This window comes from Anabas testudineus, chromosome 23, assembly GCF_900324465.2.
Source record: "Anabas testudineus chromosome 23, fAnaTes1.2, whole genome shotgun sequence".
Lineage (NCBI taxonomy): Eukaryota > Metazoa > Chordata > Actinopteri > Anabantiformes > Anabantidae > Anabas > Anabas testudineus.
This window is the reverse complement of record NC_046631.1, coordinates 9,037,047-9,062,529: the sequence shown is the minus strand read 5'-3', so window position 1 is coordinate 9,062,529 and position 25,483 is coordinate 9,037,047. Positions and strand designations below refer to the sequence as shown.

At 40.2% G+C, this 25,483-nt stretch overlaps 1 protein-coding gene across 1 annotated transcript in view; it reads left to right on the top strand.

Moving 5' to 3' along the window:
- LOC113164820 (protein O-mannosyl-transferase TMTC2-like) overlaps positions 1-25,483 on the top strand; it is a 46,058-nt gene that overhangs the window by 1,961 nt on the left and 18,614 nt on the right. Inside the window, exon 2 of the mRNA XM_026364320.1 lies at positions 20,653-21,268. Within this exon, the coding sequence (XP_026220105.1) occupies positions 20,653-21,268 (616 nt within the window). The remainder of the gene's footprint in view (positions 1-20,652; positions 21,269-25,483) is intronic.

Here is a 25,483-nt window from a genome sequence, read left to right as displayed (position 1 = left end):
AAGTAATATTTAACATGCGTTGCCAACAGTGCTAGTCTGGACCTACAGCTACTGAATTCACTTTAAAGGAAAAGTCCTGTAATTTACTATATTTTTGTTATTGTCAGCAAATCACATAAAAAGAATAAGAGTGAGGATGAACAGCGTCTACTCTCTGTAACACCCACCTTGTGTTTCACAAACACATCAGTGAGCTACACAGCTACACTAGGTGACACGTTTCCTCCCTTATGAAAAATGTGACCCTAGTATAGTAAATAGTACAGGAGCTCCAGAGGCTGAGAACGACCACCACTTTTTCTTGTGGAGATACATTTCCCAGACATCGTCCTTTTCCTTTGAAACCTTTAAAAAAAAAATTAGGGTCACAACATATGGTGATGGGAATAGATGGCTACTGCATGAGCTGGGTTGTGAAAAATGCTTATAGCCATTTTGACTCACAAAAAATATATATAATGCCAAAGAGAAAAGAAAAGGGAGTGTGTAGTAGCCTATTTGTTTGTAAAGCTGAAACCTGAAGAGACAGATCAAGGCACACAAACATAAAGGCATTAAAAAAACATGACTTTTTAAGTCAATTACTAAAGGAAGTGAGGTTTTATTTTATATAAGCATCTCACCAGAACAGGACACTGATGCATTGCTTGCAGATGTGAGTCAGTAGCCCAGTCAGCTAATTTGACTAACCTAATGTGTGGTGTAAATGCAAAAGCATGCACAACTTCACTGCCACACGCATTTCGATAGCCAGCAAGTCTGTGTTTCTTCTGAATGATTGTGTTTCAGCTGAATACAGATCTGTTGTGTTGTATGCAAAGAGGTTCCAAATATAATGTATACTGTATTTACTGTAAATGGTGGAGTATAACTTATAAACACGTACAGTAAAATCTAATTTAAGAATAAAAAACAGAATAAAACCAACAGCCTTTTAGTAGGTTTATTACAGGACTGTTTTCTATGGTTCTTTTTGATTGTGTGTGTTGTGCTGTCGAAAAGGTTAACATCACAGCAATAATTGACTCATATTTCAAGAATCAGACGGCCTGGTATTGACTAATCCTTTATATTTCAACACTTTATTGTTTTATCTTCTTTTGTGTCTGGATGTATTGCTTAAAATAACATCAGACCAGACACCATCTGTGCAAAGCTTCAGTCTTAATCAAACAACCTTCCATTATGTGTTTCACATTAATTTTTTTTTGCCTAAAATCATCTGGATGTCTTATATGAACGTTTTTTGCTGAATTTTGACAGATATGCTTGTTGTTGGCTTATGGATGGCTGGTTATTTTGTCAAAGGAAATGTTTATGGTCTTCATTTACATCTGATCTCACTGCTGAGACTAAACCTAAAAACAGCTGAAAAGTTGCTTCTGTACATTTGTTCTGCTTTGACTTATCAGGCTGTAATGAAATTCATGCTTGATGTTGTCAGGATAAGATGGAGATGCAGATAATTCCTCACTGTCCGTGCACACCAACTCGTGGGGATGTTCTGGTCGGTTTCTGCTTTTTCAATCATGTCAAGTGTTTTTCCTGGGCACTGCTCAGGGCCCGACCAAGCACTCTCTTGGCCAGAAGTAATCCCAGTGAAAAGCCTCTGCGTGTGAAATGACTAACTTTTACTGGAGCTGGGAGAAGGCTTGAGCCAGGTCGTTTTTTGATTTGGGAGAAGAAAAAAAAATAAAAATCAAGACCTGGTCTGCTGGTTTACATTCAGGCTTTTCATGGTTTTAGCCAAAGGCAGCTTGTTAAAATCATATTTTAAACAACCTGCTCACAGCGCTGATATGTTCATGGTTGTACAGACTGTTTTGATTGATTGCTCTGGCGCTGTGGTCATAGATTGGAAAATATATTTACCATGACCTCTGAACTCTCCTTTAGATCTAAATCATCGAGGCTTTCGACAGGTTAACAAATGAGGCTCTGTGTGATACAGACATTTCAATGATATTGTTTTTTAACAAGGCCTTTTGATAAATCGATCCAGTAATGGATGTCTTTATGAGAAACACTTTTTTGGTCCTGTTAAGTAAACAGCAAAAAAATAAAGCAAGGACATTGATGAAGAAGGTGACATCGTGAAATGATCTGCATCCCAAGTGGCTTTCAGCATTCAGCATGTATCCTGAAACATCTGTGACCTCAATCACATCACTGTCCCTCTGCGCAGCTCAGAAATGCATAATGGTCCCTGTGGGGATTGAAGTGAAAACATCTTCCCACTTTGTTTCAGAAGAGCAAAACAATTTAATCTGGGTGAGGGTTGGATTTCACTGACTGGCACATTCCCTTTACAAGCACCATGAAATGTAGTTAGTTAATTTATATCCTTTATTTATTGTTAAAGCTGAATATGTTTGCCTCAGTCGAGGTTTTCAACAATTAAATATGACGGAGTAGTGACTGGAGAGAAGGGCCACATTGAGGACAGATTATTACAGTCTGTTGGTTGCAACATCTGTTACTTCTCTAGCTTGGTTTCTGAGGTTAACCGATAAATGCATCAATATGGGATTGTCTTTAAGAAGTGCGCTTTCATCATAGGGTATACTATATTGCTTTGAGTTGGAGTCCTGTTGAATTGCCTGTATGTCTGTTAATGGTGCACACATGCATGAAGCACCTAGAAAAATCTAAACTAGAAATAATGCAGCAAGTGTGTGAAGGTGTGGGGTGTTGTTGTGCAGAGAAGCAGCAAATTCAATGTTTAAGGAAGCCTGTGTTTCAATGTGTGATTTTAGAGTTCATCTAACAGCCTGCACCTTGACTGTAATGGCTCAGTCTCACCTCGCTCAGCAGTCTGCTGATCTAAAAAGCTCTGATAAACCTTCAGTACACTACCGGTCCAACATCCAGCCTCAGACGGACAGCCTTGGCAGCTTGCTGGTGACCAGAATGGAGCATTTAGCAGCTGGAGAGACATATTTCCTTCTGGAATTGAAACTAAAACAGTGCTAAAGGTGGCGTGAATATTTCCTCGTTCCACAAATGGCAAATTAATGTTACGTTACTCCATGTCTGTTGAGATAAATAATTGGTTGATTCAGTGTGATAGATTTTGGCCCACACTTGTAACTGTGCCATGAATCCCTGGAATAATTACCTAAAGCATGTGCCCTAGTTGTGTTGAGGCTGTTTAAGTTACACTATGTGCTCAGAGGAGATAAATATTGGGGGAAGAAGTAGGCTAATGAAATGAGGGAGCAAGATGTCTGAGTAGTGTGTGCCCTAAGTAATAGTAGCACGGTTGAGGTGAAAAAAGCTTGTGTCTGTCAGAAGGAATTTTCATTGTTCAAGCATTTTGTGCCTAAAGACACACAGAAAATTAAAGTAAAAGTGAGTGTGGTGAGCAGAAATGATGAAAAAGTGTTTGAGGATAGTAATTTGAGATGGTTTTGAGGCAATAGGGCTTTTAACCAAATTTGTGTACATAAAGGATTATGTGTTTTCAAGGAGAAACAGGCAAAGCCCATGAAGTGTGGTTTGGTGGTAAAAAAAAAAAAAAAAAAGACTTCCCTGGTGATGTGTCACCATCTTATGCACATTCTCAGTATATTTAAGTGCGAACATATGTGATAAAAAGAGTGTTGCTATTGATGTCTTGTTTTTGCGTTTCGTAGCCTGCTCCGATTTCGTGGCCAGGGTGTGGACTCTCATTCAGACAATATGAGGGCAGGAGCAAAGAGTCTAATCTTGATTACTGGCAGATTTAAGTCACATAAGCACTTAGTGGTCAACTCTGCAGATGCTGTGGTTTTGAAACTGCTTTAAAGCCACAAACGAAGGCTTGAGGAACCCAGTGTGTTGAATGGGTTGAATTAGAATTTCTCTTTGGGTTCGTGATGGTGTCCGGTTCAGTGTTTAAGGAAAGAAATGGCAGTAGTTTTGCTGAAGACAGAGAATGAAATGGTAAAACCCATCTTCTTGTCCTGGGCTGTGATCCATCTTTTACAACCCTAAAGGGGTCAGGATAAACAGTCTTTTGGCAAACAGAACTGCTTGCATGGCTTGTTCTTAATAATGAAAGGGTATTGAGGCATGCACAAGGCTGTTTTTTTTTTTTTTTCTCAGGAACATTTTATGAAAGATAAGTTAAAAAGTTCCTTCATGTACAGATTCTAAGTCTCTGAGAATAAATGTCTGTCATTAGAACATGCTGAAGACTGTTTTTAGTCACAGTGTCCCTGCTGTTTAGCATCTTCCCTTTATTTTTTATATATTTATTCTGATGTTGAAGCATGTAGTGAAGATCCAAAACAGATGGCAACATAATGGTAATTGTAGTCAAATTATTACAATATACAATTATAAGATAAATAATTGATAGAGAAATACAGATATTACATGTTAGTTGCAGTAGTTTGAAAGTTAGTGTTGAATTTCCTCAATCCTTATACAAACCTAGACAAACATAGAGAAGAGATGGGTTTGTTTGTTTAATTATAGGTTGTCCTTCTTTGTTGCATTAGGTTCCAGCCATGCATGAGGCTGGTTGAGGCTGCTGCTAAACCTTGGCTGGCCCTTATGTCGTGCAGGCCACAGTCGATCCGCACGTTGGCCAAGACGTGACCACCAAACCGCTGTCTCATGTCCCTCCCTGTGTACACGCCACGTGGATCCCAAAATACTGGTGTCCACAGACAACTAGGTCTACAAGTTTTCCTGTGCCCTATGTGTACAGCCACCAAAACTGTATTTTTGCTTGCCAGATTTGGGAGCATGAAGCTCAGATACAGTTGTGAAAACATAGTTTCATAAGTTTCTTATCTAGCCAACCGCATGTGTTCATCATGTAACTGATACTCTTCATAACTGTGTTCAGCCCCATAGGGTTGGATTTCTACCACAGGGCTCTAAACTCACATTGTAAGCAAAGCTCCTTTTTGTGGCGTTAGATTACCCTTAGAAGCTGGCATTCACTTTCCTTCTTTAAACAACAAGATGGACTTCCAAAACAACTTATAGAAGTTGAGGCGTAATACAAAACCAAAGCCGTGCTAGGGATCACAAATCCTCAGCAGTTGTCCCTTCTAACGTTTGTAATCAATAACCATTGAGTATCATCTTTCAGTGACTGTGTTTTTTTTTTTGTCTGTAGCCCAGGACAGCTGTCAGAGCAGAAACTCAACCATATTCTTTAGCTACACTTGACAAAGCTCTCATATTTCACTGCAGCCGCCATCAGTTCTGACCGTGGAAACCACTCTAGAGTGAGTTTTGACATTTATCAGCCAGTTTCTCAAATCTCAAAGAGTCTGTGCATGTGGAGGTGTTTTTGCGCTTTAATGTGCACTGACAGCCTCTCTGGGCTGAGGGTGAAGCTGTCAGTGGCTGATGGTGTAAATGATTGGGTTGATGGAGCAGACTTGTCTCAGGCTTGTGGTTCGTCAGTCTGTGAGCTGTGGAAGGTGTTGGAAGGTGGTAGCTGGCAGAGGTAATATAGGAAACATCTAACATGACTCTGCTGCCGCTGCTGAAGTTCAACTTGAAGAATTAGCTGAACATTTTAGGAAGTATGCTTATTTGCTTATTTGTGCTGACATTTCAAGGAGAAGGTCAAGGTTTATGTTCTTCTGGTGTGCTTTATATAGAACTAGAGCAAGAAGGACTTGGTGTGAGATGAACTGCAATAACATGTTAAAAACCTGCTGTTACCATCACCTCAAGCAACAACACTTTCCTCAAGCATCATGCATTTAGTTGAGTTGGGAGAAATTCCCCTGGAAAATAAAGTAGGAAATAAAGGTGGTCAGACTTTTTTTTGACAAAGATTTACAGTATGATGGAGTAAAAATTGTTGCAGCTTTGGAAGCTGTGACGAAACCCTCATACATCTCAGCATGGATTACTGAAGCTGTGCTGTGCCTTAATTATAATTCTAAGTGCCAGACTCTCCAGGAAGCCAATAGAGATTCATTAGCTCAGCAACCTTGGCACTGAACCCTAGCTGTGCCCTGCACACATTGTTTCCATCTTCATGCATGGCTACTCCAGCTAACTGTTGTAAACTATACTAATATGCATAAGTCTTTTTGGGTCAGAACAGGGCCAACTGCAGAGTACCCAGTGCATGGGGGAAAATCAGTTTGTGCTTCTCACCTCATAAAAACCTGAGGGAGGGAGATGGTGAGTTGGTGTGAGGGCTTAAAGGATTCAAGGTTCAGAGGAGATCCACTAACTTTACTCAGTGATACAGTGATGGTGTTTGGTATTGAGACAGAGGAGGAGTGAAGTGATTTCGCCTATACTAAAAGCCTTGTTGCTCATTGTGGTACAGTTGGCTTCTTTCAGATCACAAGGGTGCTGGAACCAGTCCCAGCTCGACACCCCGGACAGACAGGTCGCCAGTCTACCTCAGGGCTGAAAGCAAGTCTTTTTATAATATGAATTCTTTAAAGTCTGTCTGAATTCAGTTCACACTTTAGAAGCCATATTTCCTTCCCATCCACATGATTTACTCTGTGGTGAGAGATAGCCTTTCTCCTTTTCCTGTTTCCTCATGATAAGCGCCTAAAAGCAGAGATAAGACAGATAGAGGAAGTGTGGGGGTCTCAGTACAGCTGTGTTGTTTAGAGGTTTGCGTGTTGTGACACAATGGAAGACTATTTAGAGGAGGGATGACACAAGCTGTGCAATGAATAGAGAGGACAGTGATTGTCCAATAGATAGTTGAAATACAAGAAATTGGTGACTGTGGTTGAATGCGGCAATCTGCATGATATGATGCTAATCTGTTTTGAACACGAAAGCAGATTTTAATTTCCTGTATCACCATATAGCCCCATTTTTCATTTTGTTGTACATCATCTCCTCCCCAGTCGAAACTCCAATTAATTCAGGTTTGGATCGGTTGGAAGGTTATTATATTATTTAGTGTGAAGGGCTATAAGGCACGTCATCCCTCAAGTTAACTATTCTACTTAATTACCTGTAGGTTCAGGAAACATCTCATTTTGATGCACTCGTCTTAAATTCACTGTTCAATACTCTCTTTACCTCGTCATAAGAGGGGATGTGAACTGATTTCTGCTCAGCTGGTCTCATAATAGCCTGTGTGACCTGGAGTTTACTGGGGATTAGGTGAATCACTATTAAAGTAAACATGGCAGTTTAGACTCCAGCAAGCAATACTTGACAGCAGTCTTGATAAATGGGAGAAATCTGCATTTGATAATAACTATGATAAACTAGGAAGTGCATTTATCTTTCTATGAAATGTAATTTGTTTCTCACCACCATCTTGATATTCGTGGATCAGTGGCTATGGAAAAGCTGTATGGTTATAGTGCTTTCATGATGAGCTATGACAACACTAATTTATTTTTGATGCCTTTTCGGGGCAATCTAACACACCGAATAGTTTTTACCCGTGTAATTTATTACTTTCATCTTTTAATCTGTTGGACTCTACTGAAGGTCACTGAATTATTCATGATTTGCTTTTGATAAGAACGCCGTCTATTTGTATGAGCTATGTGGTGCATTTTCACTTTTGATAAGGAACATGCAGCAAGGAGCTTGGACTATGTCAGTACTTTGATTGGTTGTCATTCTTTTTCATGTGAATTAGCTTCAGCTTGAGCTAAAGAAACATCTGAAGGTACTGTCCTGCTGTTGATTCGTGTGTTTGTTCTGTAGAAATACTGAGCAGACAGATTAGAGGTCGTCATAGAGTGCCATGGTGCCAGCTCATCCACCACACGAAAAATCCACACAGACGTTTCCCCCAAGGCCTGCTCATTACCGTTATACCACATCCAGTCAATCCATTACCAAGGTGGCTGACAACTACAATTTAATCTGCACTCTGTGACCTCGCTGTTTTTTCCTGCTGTGACCAGGAGCATCTACTCACTGATTGCATTATCAGCAGAAAGTCACACCATGTGACATCCCTGATGCAAACAGGAAAGGTATGGACAAGTTACCAGTTGGGTCTCACCATAAAGGGGCTAGTGGCAGGCAAGGTGAGACTTTATGCTAAGATAAACTAAGTGGCTGTCAAACTTTTTCTTAAAGCAAAGCCTCATGTCAGTACTTCATTAATGTGGAAACAAATGGAAGGATTAAGTTTATTTCCTTCAGCGCTTTCCATAGTTTTGATTTATTTGTATTTGTTGAAAACAAAAAGAACAAGTTGGCCACAGTCACTTGTAACCCAGTCCTCCAAACAAATGCCATGATGTTGTAGCATGACATCATGTCTGCTTGTTCCTCCAGTCCATCTCTGAAGGGGATATGGTACTTTTATGATGTTATATGATGCCTTTTATGGTTTCATAATGGAGTTTCCTGCAGCAGTACCATATATTTCGGAACCCCTGCTGAGAGTTTGACATACTTGGATTATGTTAAACCTTCTGCAAGGAAATGCATTGATGTATTTTATTATTGCACTAATAAAATTGGTCTCTTGGTGCTGTTGGTACTTATTCGCAATTGCCTTTGGACCATTGATTGGATTTGTACTGTCAAGGTGTTTTAGAGATTAATGAAAATATGGCTTGAGTTAAAATACTATTCAGCAACTTTAACCAACTTTTGCTTTGTTTTAAGGGTCAATTGGAAGGGGTTTGCACTGAGGGGTTGACTTCATTGGTTCCAATGTAAAAGCAGAGTTCAGGCAAATGGTTCAGTTGTACCAACCGTGTTCAACAGATCACAGACCAGAATCTGAAAAGATCTTAGATAATTAGCGCAGATCCTTGAAAAGAAGACAGATCTGATTTGGGCTGGCCCCTGCGGTACCCCTCTATAGATGCCGTTTCTCTCTGGCTAATGCTGGAATGTGACAACTGGTCACGGCAGAAGAAAGGAGGGCCTATTCTGGATTGGATACAGTGCTGTATGGTCTATTAGTGTGGCATACTTAGCCATTACAAACTGACCACTGAAAGCTGTCAAAGCAGAAAGAAGCCTTCTCTAGAATGGGACACTGCAGATGGGTTTTCTATACAATGCTCAGCCATTCTATACTTTCATCACAAAGGCACAAATCTTCTACATTCCCAAAATAACTGCATTTTTTAATTTAAGATCGGATTACAAACCACTTCTGGTGGAGCATTAAAGTGATTTTTTTTCTAATCAGAGACAGAATGCTTTTGAGCAGAAACAGAATGCGTCTTTGTTTCTCCAGCTGCTCCCTTGGCAGAACTGCAGCACTCAGATCCTCAACTGGCTCCCTGATTTGTCATCAGCAATTAAAGCTGTCTTCATTATGAGCTCCACAGCAGATTAAAAGTGATCGGGTTTCATAAGGAAACGCCAAAGTTTGAGAGGAAGTAAAGTCTCTATTGATCAGACCTGTACCACAAAATATGGACTCTGCATTTGATTAGCCTACAGCAAAAGTAGTACTTTATCATTTTATACCAGCACAAGTGTCCATGACTAGTGCAGCAAAGTTTCCAGGGCCTGTTTTTGGTCCAGACTAGAGAAAAGGTTGTTTTCTTTCCTTGGCAACAAGCAGTAGACTCAGCTGGACATTGCCAAGGTCGGACATGCTGTTGATTCCAGTGAATTAAGTAGACCTGCAACCCTCTGTGTGTAGTGGATTGGATGGTATGGAGATACTTGTCTCCACACCTAGTGCTCTGCACATTAATTAAATTACCATGATTAAATGCAAATTATACAGCTGGATGAAGGTGAAAACTGAGCCAATATCAGTGCCAGACATCATATTTGTATACAAAGTTAGAGCCCCCTGATGTTTTATTAAATTTTTAAGTCTAGTGTTTAAGGGGGAACTTTCAGAAGTGCACATTTTTATAGGTTACAGTGCCAGCACCCACAGCTTTTGTGGAACTAGGTCAGTGGAATTGATTGTAGAAGCAAAAGGTGAAAATGAATTAGGGGTGCTGGGGGAAAGGGAAAGGAAGTTTTACCTGGAACTAAAAAAAGACACGATCACATGCTGTGTAGTAAAATATTCTACAACTGGAGTTGTAATAGTAAACTCGGGGCAAAAGATTGAATAAAAAATTAGACAGAAATATCAAATCACTTTTCCAAAAAGAACAAACGTGCGTAAGAGAACAAACATGCACTTTGAATGACTTCACTTGAATCTGTGTAGTGTAATTTTAATCTGGGGTCAGGTCCAAAATCACTTCCCCAATCAGCATTTTCTCTTTTTGGTTTATGCCACAGCCTTTTGCATTACACACTGTGACTTTTGAATTTAAACAGATAAACCGAATATAATTTTGGAATAAAATATCACAGCCCTATTGTTCATTTTACCATGTTGGGATTCCTGTGAAGAAACAATGTTGTGTCTACAGCAGAGAACTAAGATACACCAACATCTGTCTGGCATTTTGAATCATATCCCCGGCCTGTACACAGTCATGATTTATGTATTGTTTGGCTAAGTCAGAGAACAGCACTCGGTCCGTTTTTAATCAAGCATCAGATTTATCACTGTGGATGCAGGCGACTCGGGGAGGCCACCCTAATTACCCGTCACAGTCAGACACTGTAATTAACTGCCAAGACCAAGCTAGATGCAGAGTTTGGACAGACTGATTGGCTGCTCATTTGCTTTTCGTGTAACATGCTGGAGGTGGTTTCTGGCTGGATCCCACTGGTGGGATGGAGGGTGTTAAAGTTGGCAACTGTTTCACTGATAAGAGCTGGGTGTGTGGGAAAGCCACATGGAGGATTTTGAAACCCTATAAAACTCTAAGCGTCCAATGCTCCTGGACATTGGCTCATTTTAATGCGTTTCTCCCTATGAATTCTGTTAGTCACAGAAGCTTACTATAGGCATCTGGCATATTTATTGGGTGAGACATTTTTAAAATACCTATAAATTTCCCATTAAGGGCTTCTATTTTAATGTATAAGGGAGAAACACCGCTGTATATGAAAGCCTTTTTCCACAGGTGTTCTGGTGGTCTTTTGGGGTGTTCATCGAAGTGTGAAACTGTAATTTGCTTTTTGTGTTCTAGCTGCAGTGTTTGTCAGTTAGACAGCATTACACATTTTAGCCTTTTTGGAAGTATAAATATGATACTGGATGTAGCAGGTCTGTTTGGAGACTGAGCTAATATATAATATGACTATTATGTTCCAACAAACTGCTGTCGTTCAAAGAACAACTACATAAGGTCCTGGACCTGTGCACTTGTCATATCCAGAAAAAAGTGTGAGGTTTGACCCCCTGAAATCCCAATCATTTCTTTTTCTTTACTGTGTCAAGAAAAAGTATTTGAACCTTTTGGAATTTCATGGTTTTCTGCATTGGTTCCTCATAAACGTGTTCTGATCTTCATCTAATTTAAGAGTATTAAATATAACGTGCTGAAAAATAAATCAGAATTTTTTGATGTGTTCTTATTTTCAGAACACATCAAAAAATTCTGATCGTTCATGTCTTTATTGAGAACAGCCATAAAAATCTCAGCGTGATAGTGGAAAAAGTATGTGAACCCTTGGAATTAATACTTGGTTGAAAGATTTTAGCCAGTTCCCATAATGCCTTCAAGTCTTTGGCTGTCACTGCTTCTTTATCTTATTAAAAAAGAGTTTATTGTGTGCTTTGGCTTTGCCTAAATGTAGACTGGTATTTTTTGAAGTCTTAGATATCAGCTGAAGTAGCTTTAGTCCAGAAATCCAACTAATTTTCTGTTAATTTATGCTAAGGCATCACATACTTGTTCCAGTCTAGCGTGAGGTTTTTATGGTTGTTCTCAATACAGACATGAAAGATCAGATTTTTTGTTTGTTTTTGTACTTTAAGCACATTATGTTTGTTAATACTCTTGACTCTGATGAAGATCAGATCACATTTAATAACAAATTAATGCAGAAAACTATGAAATTCCAAAGGGTTCACATACTTTTTATTGCTACTGTATATTCATGCCCAAGAGAGAGAAAAGCATTAGTTTTATTAGCCATTGATTTTCCATAACTTTCCCTAGCAAGGCTGAAGATTCATCACCGTTTTTTATTGACACCATCACTCGGGGAACCGCTGTGGTGAGCTCAGTCTCCTTTTTAGCTGAGGTGGCAGTGGCGTCATCATTGTCAGATCACCGCTGTTTTGCGTGACCAGCTAATGGGAAGTGATCAATCAATCACTTCGATGGAGATAAAGACTCTGAAATCTATACACTGAAAAATAGATGAAGGGTCAGGTTTCAGTGATTGGGTTCATAATGTCTTAACCACTAGAAGTTTATTGATGGTGAATTTGTTTCTAAATGTGGCAACAAGCGTTGTCATTTTTGTATGCACATAGTTGATAATCATGACCACGGCTAATTTTCTATCTACAATATGTGGTTCAAAGAGCCATGATATTTAGAGAGATCATTACAAATGCCAAATACAAGACTGCACATCTTTTCAACTACTCTCCATTCACTGATTGTTCCGGCGTCTTGCTGCAAAACTCTTGGCTCTCAATTTCTGCTTTTCAGACTAATAAGCTCTCGTTTAAGGAAAGGAAAAATGCTTCAATATAATTAATTCATATATTTGTATATATTGTAAGTCATGCTTAAGGCATTTTTAAATGCACATCACACATTTACCATAAGCACGATGGGCTGAGGCTCGATCTTTTGGAGTTAGTAGTTGTGCTAATCAGGAAACTGGCTTCACAGGAGACATAAAAGCAAGTCCGTGGCCTGACAAAAAGAGAGACGGCCAACTTCCTGATGTTTAGCTCAGACTGTTTCAGCCTTTTTGAAGCCGAGAGCCACCGGAAGAAATCACTCTCTTCTGATTGGTTGCTTGAGCAGACTGAGGATGTAGAGGAGACTTTATCTTAATCAGCTACCTACTAGGTCTGTTGATGATGGAACCACAGCTGGACTCCGGTGATGAGGACCAACTATCCAGAAGTGGGTTATTGTCATCACTGTAATTAAACGCATTCATATTTATAGATAGTTGGACTTCGGCCAGATGATGCTTGTAGAACATAACATTGTTTGTTGTTATGCTCAGTTTTTCGTCTTTTGCCCTATTGGCACATTTCCATTTGATTGTGTAATAATAATGCTGCACATTACTCAAAGTTGTCAGATTATTTGTACCTCCAGTTTTTGAGAAAAATATGTATTTATCATTGTTGTAAAATTGCTCGTTTAATTTCTGCTTTTCAGAATTATCAAATCATAATTCGCATTATTCATTATTTTCTAACACAACTTCACTACAATCTGAATCTAGATACAAATAACAGTGTCATTTCATGTACATGGCGTCTCCTCAGATCAGTGCATTAGTATTTCCATTAAAAAAATGTAGAATTGTTGCTCGAGGCACATGGTCCTATTCTTTAAAATGTTTGTTCAAGTTTTGTATATTTTTCCACAGCAGGAGACTCAGCTACCTTTTTGCAGTAAACATACTCACTAAATGCTCATAAACATAGAGCCACAAAGATTTCCTCAGCGTAAACATACATCCATTAAATGCACCTATCAACAACAAATAAAAATGTAAATACGGACCGACGGCAGTTTAGGAAAAATAAACTGTTTTATGTGTTTTTTTTCATGCTGATCTCTGCGTGAGAATGTTAAAATAACATTTAACTGATCTATTCATTCCCCCAAACGTCTCGCTGGTTATTCTGCACCTTTGGGAAAACTGCTGGGAGCTGCAGGATGGGCTATTTTTAATCAATGAACAGAGAGATCCACTGAACTATGCGGGAGACAAAAAATTTAGGTTAGTGTCTTGAATACAAAGTAAGTTTCACCCTTTGTGTCTCATGTTTATTTTGTGTAATATATATATATATAAAAGAACTCTTGACCAGCTTTTTTCTTCTTTTTTTCATGTCCCAAGTGCCCAACTATGTTGAACACCATCCAACAGCAGTTTATCACTGTTCACACATTTCAAATGATGAAAAGAAACAAATAACTGCTGCTGACCTCGGACACAATTAATGTCAATTTTCGTCTAACACGTCAGGAATGGGAAGAGCCTTTGCCAAGCTCTGCATAAATATTTCACAACTAGGCCGCTGGCAGTATGACGAGTTTTTTTATGAATGCTATCTGGATGTTAATGCATTTTCCTCTCCTTCCATATTTATGCTAGTGTGGTGTTGGATGAACTGTGGGAAAGTAGCAGTGCCGCTGCTGGTCGGGGTATTGTTTGCAACACATCACTTGTTCTGCAAGTGATGTGTTGTTATATGATGTTTGAACACACCCTTATCGCTCACTTCCTAAGATTTCACACTACAGAAACAGAAACTAAACAGATACAATGAGCTGCATAAAAAAAGAAAATATTTTATTAATGTCTTTATGTATTATGTGTATCTGCAGCATAACCATTTAGTGAGAGAGAAATGTGATTGAACTAAGAAAAGTATCTTTATCAAAATAGGTAGAATAAAATCTGAGTTCTAGTGTCTTCCTCTCCCTAATTCTTCCTCTTTCATCTTCATCACCATCTCCTCATTGCCTGCCATCGCACTGTGAACACATTCTGGCAGGATTATAGCAGCTGATAATCAGCCAGCGAATGAATCACTCAGGCCCAGCCAGCGAGTGTAAAGACTTAACACATGATTGTTTAAATTTTCACTGTGATAGATGTTAGGTACCTCAAAGATTAACAAAACAGAGAAACACACCAGATCACCACGTGTTCACTTGCCGTATGTGGTGGAGTACAACACACTCCCAGCTAGAGTAACCACTGAGGTGAGATTTATGGGATTTTCATCCTCATCCAGCTGTGGCGTTGGCTGGGAACAAAGCCCTGGACAGTGTTTTCCTGCCAACTGCAACACCACATGGAACTAGGACACTTTATGGTATAGATTTTACTATACTGTGTCATTCACGTGCAGTACAAGTGTGGCGCCTCGGACATACCTTTAATCAGATTACTCGTTTACCACCAAGCTCTGTGCATGTCACAGAAAGTCCATACTCACTTTCTAATCCTGTTAACATTGGATTAACACAGAGGTGATATGGACCCAGATACCTAGTCACGCATACATTCTGTTGGTTATACACTTCCCTTTGCCCCACTGCTAGATTATGACTGAATTTGAATGAAGATGAAATCTATACAAATCATTTTGAGAATGTCTAAAATCTATTGACAATACAATATAATTTATCTGTATTTTCTTTTTGCACTCAGTGAAATATGATCCTTTTGTAGTGCAAAACAATGGGCAGACTTCACACTGTCATGCTCCAAACATCAGTTTAGTGACTGAAATTCACCTTTGTTCAAATTCTTATTGTGTCAACTACAAAAAGTCATCAGCTGCTGCTTTTCTTTGTCGTTTCAGAACAAATTTGTGGGAGCTGTGTAATCACTTCGCATATTACCGACTCCACCTCTACACATTTTCGACTGTTCTGCTGCAAAACGCAACAGTATCTGTTTTGCTTCTTCAGTTAAAATGCTTTTTCTTCTTTCATAGAGTCTTAATCATCTGGGTTTCTGTTAAGCCAGCTGCATCGGTGATGTTTTTTCTTCAGTGGTGCGCCAGTGCAAGATTAGCATCATATGAATAGGCCTGTCTGCTGCAGCTCTCTGTCTGTGCGCTTAATTAGCACTCAGATTGCTCAGTAAGAAGATGGAAATTTAATTGGCCAGACAAGGTGTATAGTAAAGGGGCTGGTAGTGAAGCATACTACATCAGATACAGCTGTTACAGTGGAGATAGTAAAGATAAAAAGGAGAAAGGAGCAGAAGTCAGGGAAGTGGAATAAATGAGATGAGGAGAAAAAGAGAGAATAAGAATGTAACTTGAAAAAAACAATAGAAATTAAGAATGGATGGAGGCGGGTTAGTGGATGGCTAGAGCACATGAAAGGAAAATGAACAAAGAGGTGATGATATCCATGAAATAATTTCCAGGCCAGCATCCATTAACAGCCTTGTTTTTATGATGATTGGCTAAACCATCTCATTACTGGCATCAGGGAGCAGGAGCATGCTCTCTGCTACAAAAGGTTGTAATTCAGCGAAGCCCTGATTATATTAAGCGATGGCAGTTTATATTGCAGATGTTTATTAGAGTGGAGCAGGCTGGCCAGTGCACATGCTGCAGACGCACGGGCTGGGCCAAAGTCCAAATATTTAAAACTGACTCAAGTGCAGTGTTTTGCAATGCAGTTAATATTTTTCCTTCTTTTAATAGAGCACACAAATCATTTAAACGAAAGGTAGCTTTATTCAGTCCGACCACAGAGAGTGGAGTGAAGAGTAATGAGTGTAGTGTAGTGTAGTGTAGTGTAGTGTAGTGTGTGTTCTGTAAACTGAACTTTATGAGGCTGATATTTAGGAATCTACTCTTTAAAATGACTAAATAATATCTCCATGAAGTAATCACCACTGGAGTATTGAGTAAATAACTCCATGTTTACTTCACTTGACATAAAAAACATATTTTACATCAACTAGACAAACAGGTGTAGGATTGTGGTGCCTTAAACAAAAAGGTGAAAAGACTTCTTTCTAAATCTGTATGACTTTTCACTGAAGGATGAATTTTAGTCTCCTATATTAAAATGTGTAAAAATAGATGTTAGTATTAGGTTTTCTCAATAATGGTTCAAAAAAAAAAATAGTAATAACCTGCAGACGGTTGCATTGTCTGCCCATATATCCTGCTCCACCTTAGCTTTGCTTTTAGGAGTTTCAATTATTTCCATTCCTTCCAAAGGAAATTATGGAAAGATCTTAAAAAATCCCTTCTGTAACTCCTTTTCCTCCCTTTGTCCACATCTTTTCCCTCTCCCTTCAGTATAATTGATGTAGGTAGAGACAGTTAAGGTGGTGATGGAAAAATGTAAACACATTACCAGTAAAATGTCAAACATAAGTGAAAAAGAACTTTAGAATATTCGCACCCACTATCTGCACAATTAGACCAACTAGACCATGTTGTTACACCAGCTCAAGTCCTTCCTGCTCGAAGCTTTACATAGTAGTTGTCAGAGTAGTGACAGAAATCTCTGTCAGGTGATGAAACTGATTAGAGAGGTCTTTCACTTAGTGGCAGATTGTTGCTATGTGGTAATTTTAGTTCATCACTTACTTTGATTTACTTCATTGTACAAAAATATGAATTGCTTCTTTATGTGTCACATTCAGTGAACCCATATTGACCTATTGTACCTTAAGGAGGCCGTAGTGTGCATCTGTAGGCAGCTGCAGTGCAAGAAAAAGCTCATCACTGCTGGTGAGCTCACTGTCAGGGAGGTGGGCTAGTGTGGCATTTGCATGTTGAATGGCACATTCCCAAACAGTGAATGAAGGCCAATTTTCTCCTTAGAAAAAGATGTGGACAGGTGAAAAAAGACCTCACCACATTACAAATGGACCTCTGGAAAAAAAAAATCTCTACCTGCTAATGTCTCTTTTCAGCCTCTGATGGAAATCCCTCCGATTTCACCTCCCTCCACAAAAAAAAAAAAAAAGAGAGAGAAGAAGAAAATTGAAAAGACCAAATCCGTCCTGTACTTGTGAATAGAGTGCCCCACAGCCTGCCTGCCCCACATACGGTGGCAGAATACAAAAGACCCCTTCTGTAAGAGCAATCACTCCGGGAGACCACTCTATCGGCACCGCTGCAGCGACAGGCCTCAATGAAGCCATCAGCATCGGCTCTGTTGTCACACACTCACACATGTGCACACACTCACAAACACAAAGACAGACACCTTGGATGTAGCTTTTTTTTTTCCTTTTGCCTGTATAGGCGAATGCAGACACACACACACACACACACACACACACACACACCCATTCCCAAACCCTCATGGCTTAATGCATTCTTTTCATCCTCCAGTGCCGGGCAGGGACAGGGAGGGAGATGAGTGGTTGGAGCTGATTTGAATATTTAAATTATTTATCACAACAGCGTATTGAGAAAAGGGACATAAGCGAGCTGGCTGTGGGGGGTTTTAAGTTTTGACGGACATGATATTTATTCTGCTTCATAAATGAATCAAAATCTTTTACGTGTAGTAACGTGAGACTGTGGTGGTTTACATATTCTCAGGACGTACTGCTCCACAGAAACGCCAGCGTTAATAAAACTTTCAGTGTTGATAATCATTATATTTTAGTATGTTTATTGCTCTTGTATCTTGAGTCCTCCTACCCTCATATCAAAGTCCACTCTCCAGTTTGACTGTAAAGCATTTTATAAATAATAGCTCGCCGTGGAACTACAGTAAGAAAGGGAAACGTTTGTAAATGGACTGATGTAATGCAGCGGGTCCTTAAGAATATAACACAAGGGAGAGTTCCACATTGGCTTCAGAGCCTGAGAAACACACACTTGCCTTTATCCAGTGGAGAACAATCCTGGGAAATGGAAAGATTTACTATAGCTCACATGATGACAGGGATGTGGGCTTGAGGGAAAAACACTGGAATAAGCAATAATTCACTGAGAAATGTTCACCTTCATACTGGATCTGTAGGATTCTATGTTATGCTGTTTTTTTTTTAACGTCTTTATTATATTCCTATTTAAACTTCACTGAGTCTTGCTTTCCACCTTGTCTGCTCTCCCTGGCTGGCAGCTCAGTCTCCCTCCCCTCATGCTCTCAGCACTGAGTTACAATCTCTAGACAAAGGAAGTCCTCGGCTGGCTCCCTGTCGCTGTCCTTTTTCCCTCTCTGGTGCTCCATGCGCAAACACAGAAACAGTGTTAATGATATTCAAACCCTGAGAGAAGGAGGTCGCCGCTGGGTCAACGCGAGAAAATGCCAGAAAGTTATTGTCACGTAACTCGCATTGTAGCAGCGTGCACGGATGTAACTCTGCCGTCATCCCCTCAGCTTTTGCACAGAGCAGTAGATTTGGTTGCTTTAACAAATCATGGGCATGCTTTGTTTTCTGTATCATGTTCTCTGTTAATGAATCGTTCTTGCGCTCACTCCGAAGGTGATTTAGAAGAGAATAAGATTTTCTTTGTTCGCTCCAGCACTTGAATCAGTGGGCAGGTACTCGTTATGTGGCCTTGTCTACAGCTGAGTGTAGCTTTTAAAAAGCCTTTCAATCAGCCTCAGTGATGCCGGGTGCCGCATCGAGTCTGTTCTTAATACAGCTATTCAACAGTCTTAAATAAAACCGAAACAATCGTGACAAACGCACTAGATGTTCTTGAGTGGTGTTCTGGTGTTTTCAGCCTGCTTTTCATTCATTCATTAAATCTAACTCGAGCATCAGTCGTGCAACAGCAAATACAAACAGGATGGCTCGGAGTTGATTTCTCATGTGCGAGGACATTATGCTATTTATTTTATTGCACTGTGAGAACAGTTCCTCTTATTCCATAATCGCTTGAATGTTTTGATCAGAAAGGAGCTATTGTCTGTGAAACAATGCTTTCATAAAGCAAACACGATTCCCCCATTTCGACTGTATTTGGTGACCTTTTTGCCTTCCGGGAGGCTCATAGCTTGAGGAAAATAAATTCTGCAGTGGTATTTTACATTTTTCAGTGTTTATTTGATGGGATGTAGTTTTCTTTAAAGCTGTGGCCATTTCAACACCGACTTGAGTCAAAGCTGAAATTCACATTAGAAATAAAATACACTAGAAAACGGAGTTATATTTCATTGTTATTGGAAAGTGAATATTTTAAGAGTGAAATTTACTTTTAAATATTATTTCAGGTTCATTTCAGTGCTCAAGCCTAGTGCTCACTCATTAGGCAGCATTGTCTACAGCTGAGTGGAGTTTTCAGAAAAGCCCTGAAGCCATCGTTTCCACTCGGCAGCTCTGAGACACATTATACATTTAAACATCCACAGGTTGAAAGTACGTGAAAATGAGAACACATGCCTAATTGTAAAATGAAAAATGAGCTGCAGGTAAAACCCAACACATAAACAATGCAGAGAGTACAGACTGTTTTCCTTTTCACCCCTTTTATTTTTTTATTTCTTTTTTGCTTTGTTTTTTTTAAATCATGCTTTGTCTTGTGGGGGATTCTCCCGCTCGACGAGTTGTTGCAGCCTCCATCTCATTCATCACTCCTAATCGCTGTGGTGAACCTCATTTGTTGCAGTCTGTGCATTCACAGGAATGCACCTCATGTCCTCAGTAATGATTCACTAATTATGAGCCTTCACAGCAGCTCCGGGGGTGTGAAACCACCTGTCTGTGTGTGCGCGCTGGTACCTGTGACATATGTACACGCTGTGTGTGTGAGTGAGAGCCCGTCCGTGTGTTTAATCACACACCCTGTAGCCTGTTTATTATAATTAAGATCCTCGTTGCATTCGTCTATTTAATCTCACTTATGAGTGGATTATTAGGAGCGTGGAGAACATTATTTCATATGAGAACATTTTGTAAAAGAGGTCTTTTAAATATTTCTGAAAATACCAGATTTATTCATTTTCATGTGTTAAAATATTTAAAGCTGCCAAACGTTTTTTTTTTTTTTTGTTTTTTTTTTAGCTAAATGTGACTGTACGGTAATCCACTGATCACATGAAATCATCATAAAAGCTAAAAACTAATTTTAAAAACTGTGGAACACTTTGTGCCCAATACAGAAACACAAATTCAATAAATAATATTGCTTCATATGTGCTGCATCTGTAAGTGGGAAACTTTAAAGGTGAAATGAACTTCTTCTATTCATCTCTTCTGTTCTTCCAGCCGAGCCATCAAAACCAACCAGGACCTTCATCCAGAAACTCCATGGACCAACATCCTGTACGATGACTTCTGGGGAACCCTGCTCACTCACAGTGGCAGCCACAAGTCCTTCCGTCCACTCTGCACCCTCTCCTTTCGCCTTAACTACACATTGCATGGCCTGCGTCCCTGGGGCTACCATCTGCTGAACGTGGTGCTGCACGGCCTGGTCACAGCCCTTTTCACTGCCTTCAGTCGCCCGCTGCTGGGTGGAGGGCTGTGGAGCCTGCTGGCTGGCCTGCTTTTTGCATCCCACCCGGTTCACACTGAAGCAGTAGCTGGCGTGGTGGGGCGGGCGGATGTTGGCGCAGCGCTGTTTTTTCTGCTGTCTCTTCAGTGCTATGCAAGACACTGTGGACTTCGCAGGGATGCACACGGGACCTTTTACGCCAGGCAGTGTGGGGGCAGCTCAGTGGCCAGGTGCTGGGGCTGGATGCTGGGGAGCCTGTGGTGTGCAGCAGCCAGCATGTTATGGAAGGAGCAAGGGGTGACCGTGCTGGCTGTGTCTGCTGTGTACGACCTCTTTGTGTTCCAGAGACTCCGGTTTCGCCAGGCGCTTCTCCTCCTGTTGGGAAAGGTAAATGCATGAATGCATGCTGCCGGGGCCTGTGTGTGTGTGTGTGTGTGTGTGTGCGCGTGTGCGTGTGTGTGTTTGCTGACGCTTGTCTTGACATCTCTACATATCCAGTTTCCTCTTCCTTCCCTCAAAGGCAAACCTCAGCCAGTTGTTAATGGTTCCTGTATGGTGGATTGTGTTTTATGTGTGTACATAGATTGTGTTTGTTTGTGTGAAAAGTGTGTGTGTGTGTGTGTGTGTGTGTGTGTGTGTGTGTGTGTGTGTGTGTGTGTGTGTGTGTGTGTGTTTGCTTTTCATTAGCAGTGTAATTAGTAAAGCTGTTTGCCTGTGCAAACCGCACATTTGGTGCATGGAAAGTAAAGTATTCTCATTTGTCATCTGCAAACAGGAAGGAACTATAAGTGGTGTTGGTGGGGGGGTGGGGGGGTTTCATTCCACGCTGCTGCCAACTTCAATTTGCTGCAGTAAATAGATACACATTCCTTGCATTAATGTAAGGAACTCTAGATTAGGATCTCAGCCGCATGCGTGTGTGTGTGTCTGTGTGTGTGTTTATGGAAATGAAGGTTGAGCAGGAAAACCTATTTTCAGGGTGAGTTGTTTTTCATTTTATGGTGACAAAAGGTATGTGCAGGAGAAACAAAATATCACACTACGGTAGCTGGTGTGGTCCACTTTCGGAGTAAGCTGTCCAAACACACACATTTGTAAACAGACACTCCACTTTCCCCTCCAAATGTAGGTTATGAAGAGGACAACCTTGATGTAGTGGCTCATCTGAATATGGGAATCTGTGTTTGACTGGAAAGCCTTCTCACACAGGCACTCCACGTTTGATTGCAGAAACTGCTGCTTAGCCAACATGACGGCTGCTGTAAAATGCATAACTAGTGTAATAAAAAGTCCCCTTGGGTTTACTGAGCAAGGACACTCTGGCTCAGAGAGTGTGTGTGTGCATGGGGATCTCTTTACAGTGGGTTCTTCTTGTGGAAACACCTATAAATACCTCCATTTGTTACAAGGTTTGTGGTGTAACTTTGTATAGTACATCGCATAATCACCTATTGAAGTCTGGGCTGTGTACTAACTCCAGCACCTCATGAACTTTTATGCATGGCTGTCTTATTTACACTGCAAGCATCCAAATGAAAACATGTTCTGCCAGCGGTACATGTGTGTAAGCCTTTACCCTACCAGTGGGACAGCTTCTCCTGTAGTTGTTTCTGGGAGAACGATAACCTACAACAGTAATTAAAGGGTTTGAAGTGTGCAGCCCAGAGAGATCACAGGGAGAAGAAAGAGGGAGTCGTGTTTTTTCTTCTCCGTGCTGGACAGGAATGTGTGTGGGCTTTCATAACTGCTGGACCTTAGCAGATGTAAAACAACACCTGTCTTTCAAATTGTGCTCAGTCATCTAATAAAGCTGCTAAATTCTGCGAGAGCAACTGTGCAGCAGGGAAGCAGATGCTATTTATTAACTGGTGGAGATTCAGAAAGAGAACATTTAATGTAATAGCTCTAAATACTCCTTAAGTTTTCACCTACCTAATGTTAAAAGTCCTTTCACACAATATCAAGTGTATTATGTTGTGTATCAGCTCATTGTCTGTTTTCACAATATGTGGTCTGAATATTTCATTCTATTTTGTGATTTCATTTTGGGATATAGTCCCGAAAAAGATGAGAAAACTGTTAAATAGTAATATTTGCTGACCTCGTTATGAGGCATTGACATTTTTAGTTATTCAGATTTTGCATGGGTCCCTTATATGAAAAATCAAAAATACTGCACATTTCTTTTAGTTGACTAAGGTATCAAAATTACTAAATGTGTTGGCCATCAGTACAACAAAAATAAAGGTTTTGTTGAGTGATTTCACAGGAAAAAAATGATTAGTTCTAGAGAAAATAGGATTTCCTTTCCACTTGTCTTGAATAATGTAGAATATCAGTTCTCCAATGTGCAAATGTTTGCAAATAAACTGACTAAATTTTAAAATAAACTATAAAAGAAACTATTTATTAAATTAATCCTGACCTTTTTTAAAAAGTAGTATTTGTTGGCATTGTGTTGTATTATTAGGAATTCACATTTTTTCCATCTGGCCCTGTACAAACAAATTAAAAAGAGACAAAACCTTGGAAATGATACCACAAGCTGAAAGACACTGAGCACTGTGCGGTCCAGTGTTCCAGTCTGTTACATTACAGTCTGAAAGATTTCATCACCCTCAGCGCTTGTCAGAAGCTGTTATGAAAAAAGAAACCAGAAATCACACTTTCTTGTCTATTTATCACACACTAGTTCTGGACTATCAACATCAGCCTCCACCTCTCTGCCCAGACACAATAGCCCTGGACAAGATCCCCATGCCAGCCTGTCAGGTCCTGATGCCAGCTCCCCAGTGCCACCCACCACTACAAGCACATCTGGCTCATTTATCACTCTGGCAGTGCCCTCTTCTGTTGCCCCAGTTATGCTTATCTTGGCAGGGAGCTTGTTATATGCTGGTGCTGTCCACGGGGGCAGTCCTTTCCTCCATTATGAGCCAGACGTCTCTGGGCACATGGGACTCACAAAAAGGAGACGTATATCGAGAAAGAATGAGCGAGGGAAAGGGAAACTATGCTCTCACTTCCTTTTCTTTATCTTTTCTTGGTCTTTCTCACCCACCATGCCCTAAAATCACTTTGGAAATTGCTTCTTTGTTATCATTCTGTTGGCACAGCCAGTTGTTACTTAATTGATTTGTAGGTGGAGAGACAGACACTCATCGTAGACCACAACATAGCATGTGATACGTTCTATTCAACCAAAAACAAATGTCCATTTCCTCAAAAATGAAGCCGACTAATGACGAATCCGGCACTTCACATTACCTGCCCGCAGCCTTACTGCAGCAACAAACAATAAGGAAATGCAAATCAGCTCCAGTGCAAGAGAGGGGACAGATGTGCTTCCACCAACTCTCCATTTCTCATCCTATTAACTCCCTAATCAGGCTGAGATGAGATTTCAAACGAGACAAGGTAGGACGGAGGGAGAGTTGGATAAATGGAGACAAAGGAAGGGGTAGTGTTAGAACTAAAGCAAAATGAGCCTTATATGGCAGGATCATACGACCACAATGTCTTTGTTGTTTTGGCTCTGGTTTGAAGTAGACTACTTGGTGAATGAATTCCAGGCTTTAGACGGGGCCCAATTTACCTGGTTTGCTTTTGTTAAAGATCTCACGGCTAAGCCCGAGGTAAACTGTTAAACTTTGGCAGGCAGGATGGATTCATTAAAAGGTGTTTGTTTAACGTCGAGCTGGGATTTTCAGCAGTTATTTGATTGAAGACAGAGAATGGATTAGGTGGGAGGGCTTTTTCATCACTCTTGCTAATCCTCCGTTGCTCACACCTTTGGATTTCCACGCTGCAGCGCGTGCACCTGGAGGAAAAGGAAAGATGACAGATAGTGTTATACTGGAGGAATGCAGACAGTGAAGGCGTTTGATAGTGTCCTTACCACTTTACAATTAAAGTGTTATGGACTACTCCTCCTCGTTTGTCTCAATGAGTGCTGCAGGCATGCAGATTAATTTCATTGTAACCAGCTGACGGCTTGATGAATGTTGTGCCAATTATCCTGTAGCAGAAGCATTCAACTGTGAAATGAACCCTGCTGTTACAAGTTCTGCTGCATGCTCTTTAGTGAGCTTGCATTCCTATGAAAGCTGGTAAACCAGAAGGAGACTTCTGGTTTACTACAGTACTTTTTACTTACCTCTTAACTTTCTGTGCGGTTTGCTTGTGCAAAATGTTCCAACTGCGATTCACAAAACTCTTAACGGCACTGACTTATTGGAAATAGTTTTTTTTTTTCTTCAATATGATGAATACCATCTGCTCATGAGTGGATGATTGCATTTGTGAAATTTGATCATTACATGCAGTTAACTACCAGTATAAAGCTACCCAATCTATGCAGGGTTTTATTCGGTGTAGTAGAGAAAAAGTCCTGCTGCCAAAGTTCCACCGACAGAAACATAAATTTGTGGTATTAAGAGAACTGAAAAATAAGAAAATATTACTGCTGTCAGTTTCATGTCATCGCACTGCCATGACAGAAATAAAGAATGAAAAGTTTGACATGAAGCTACTGTAGACGCCAGGAAACATCTTGCTTGAGCAAAACGATCCATGACTGAAATGTAATGGGGTTAAAGGAAT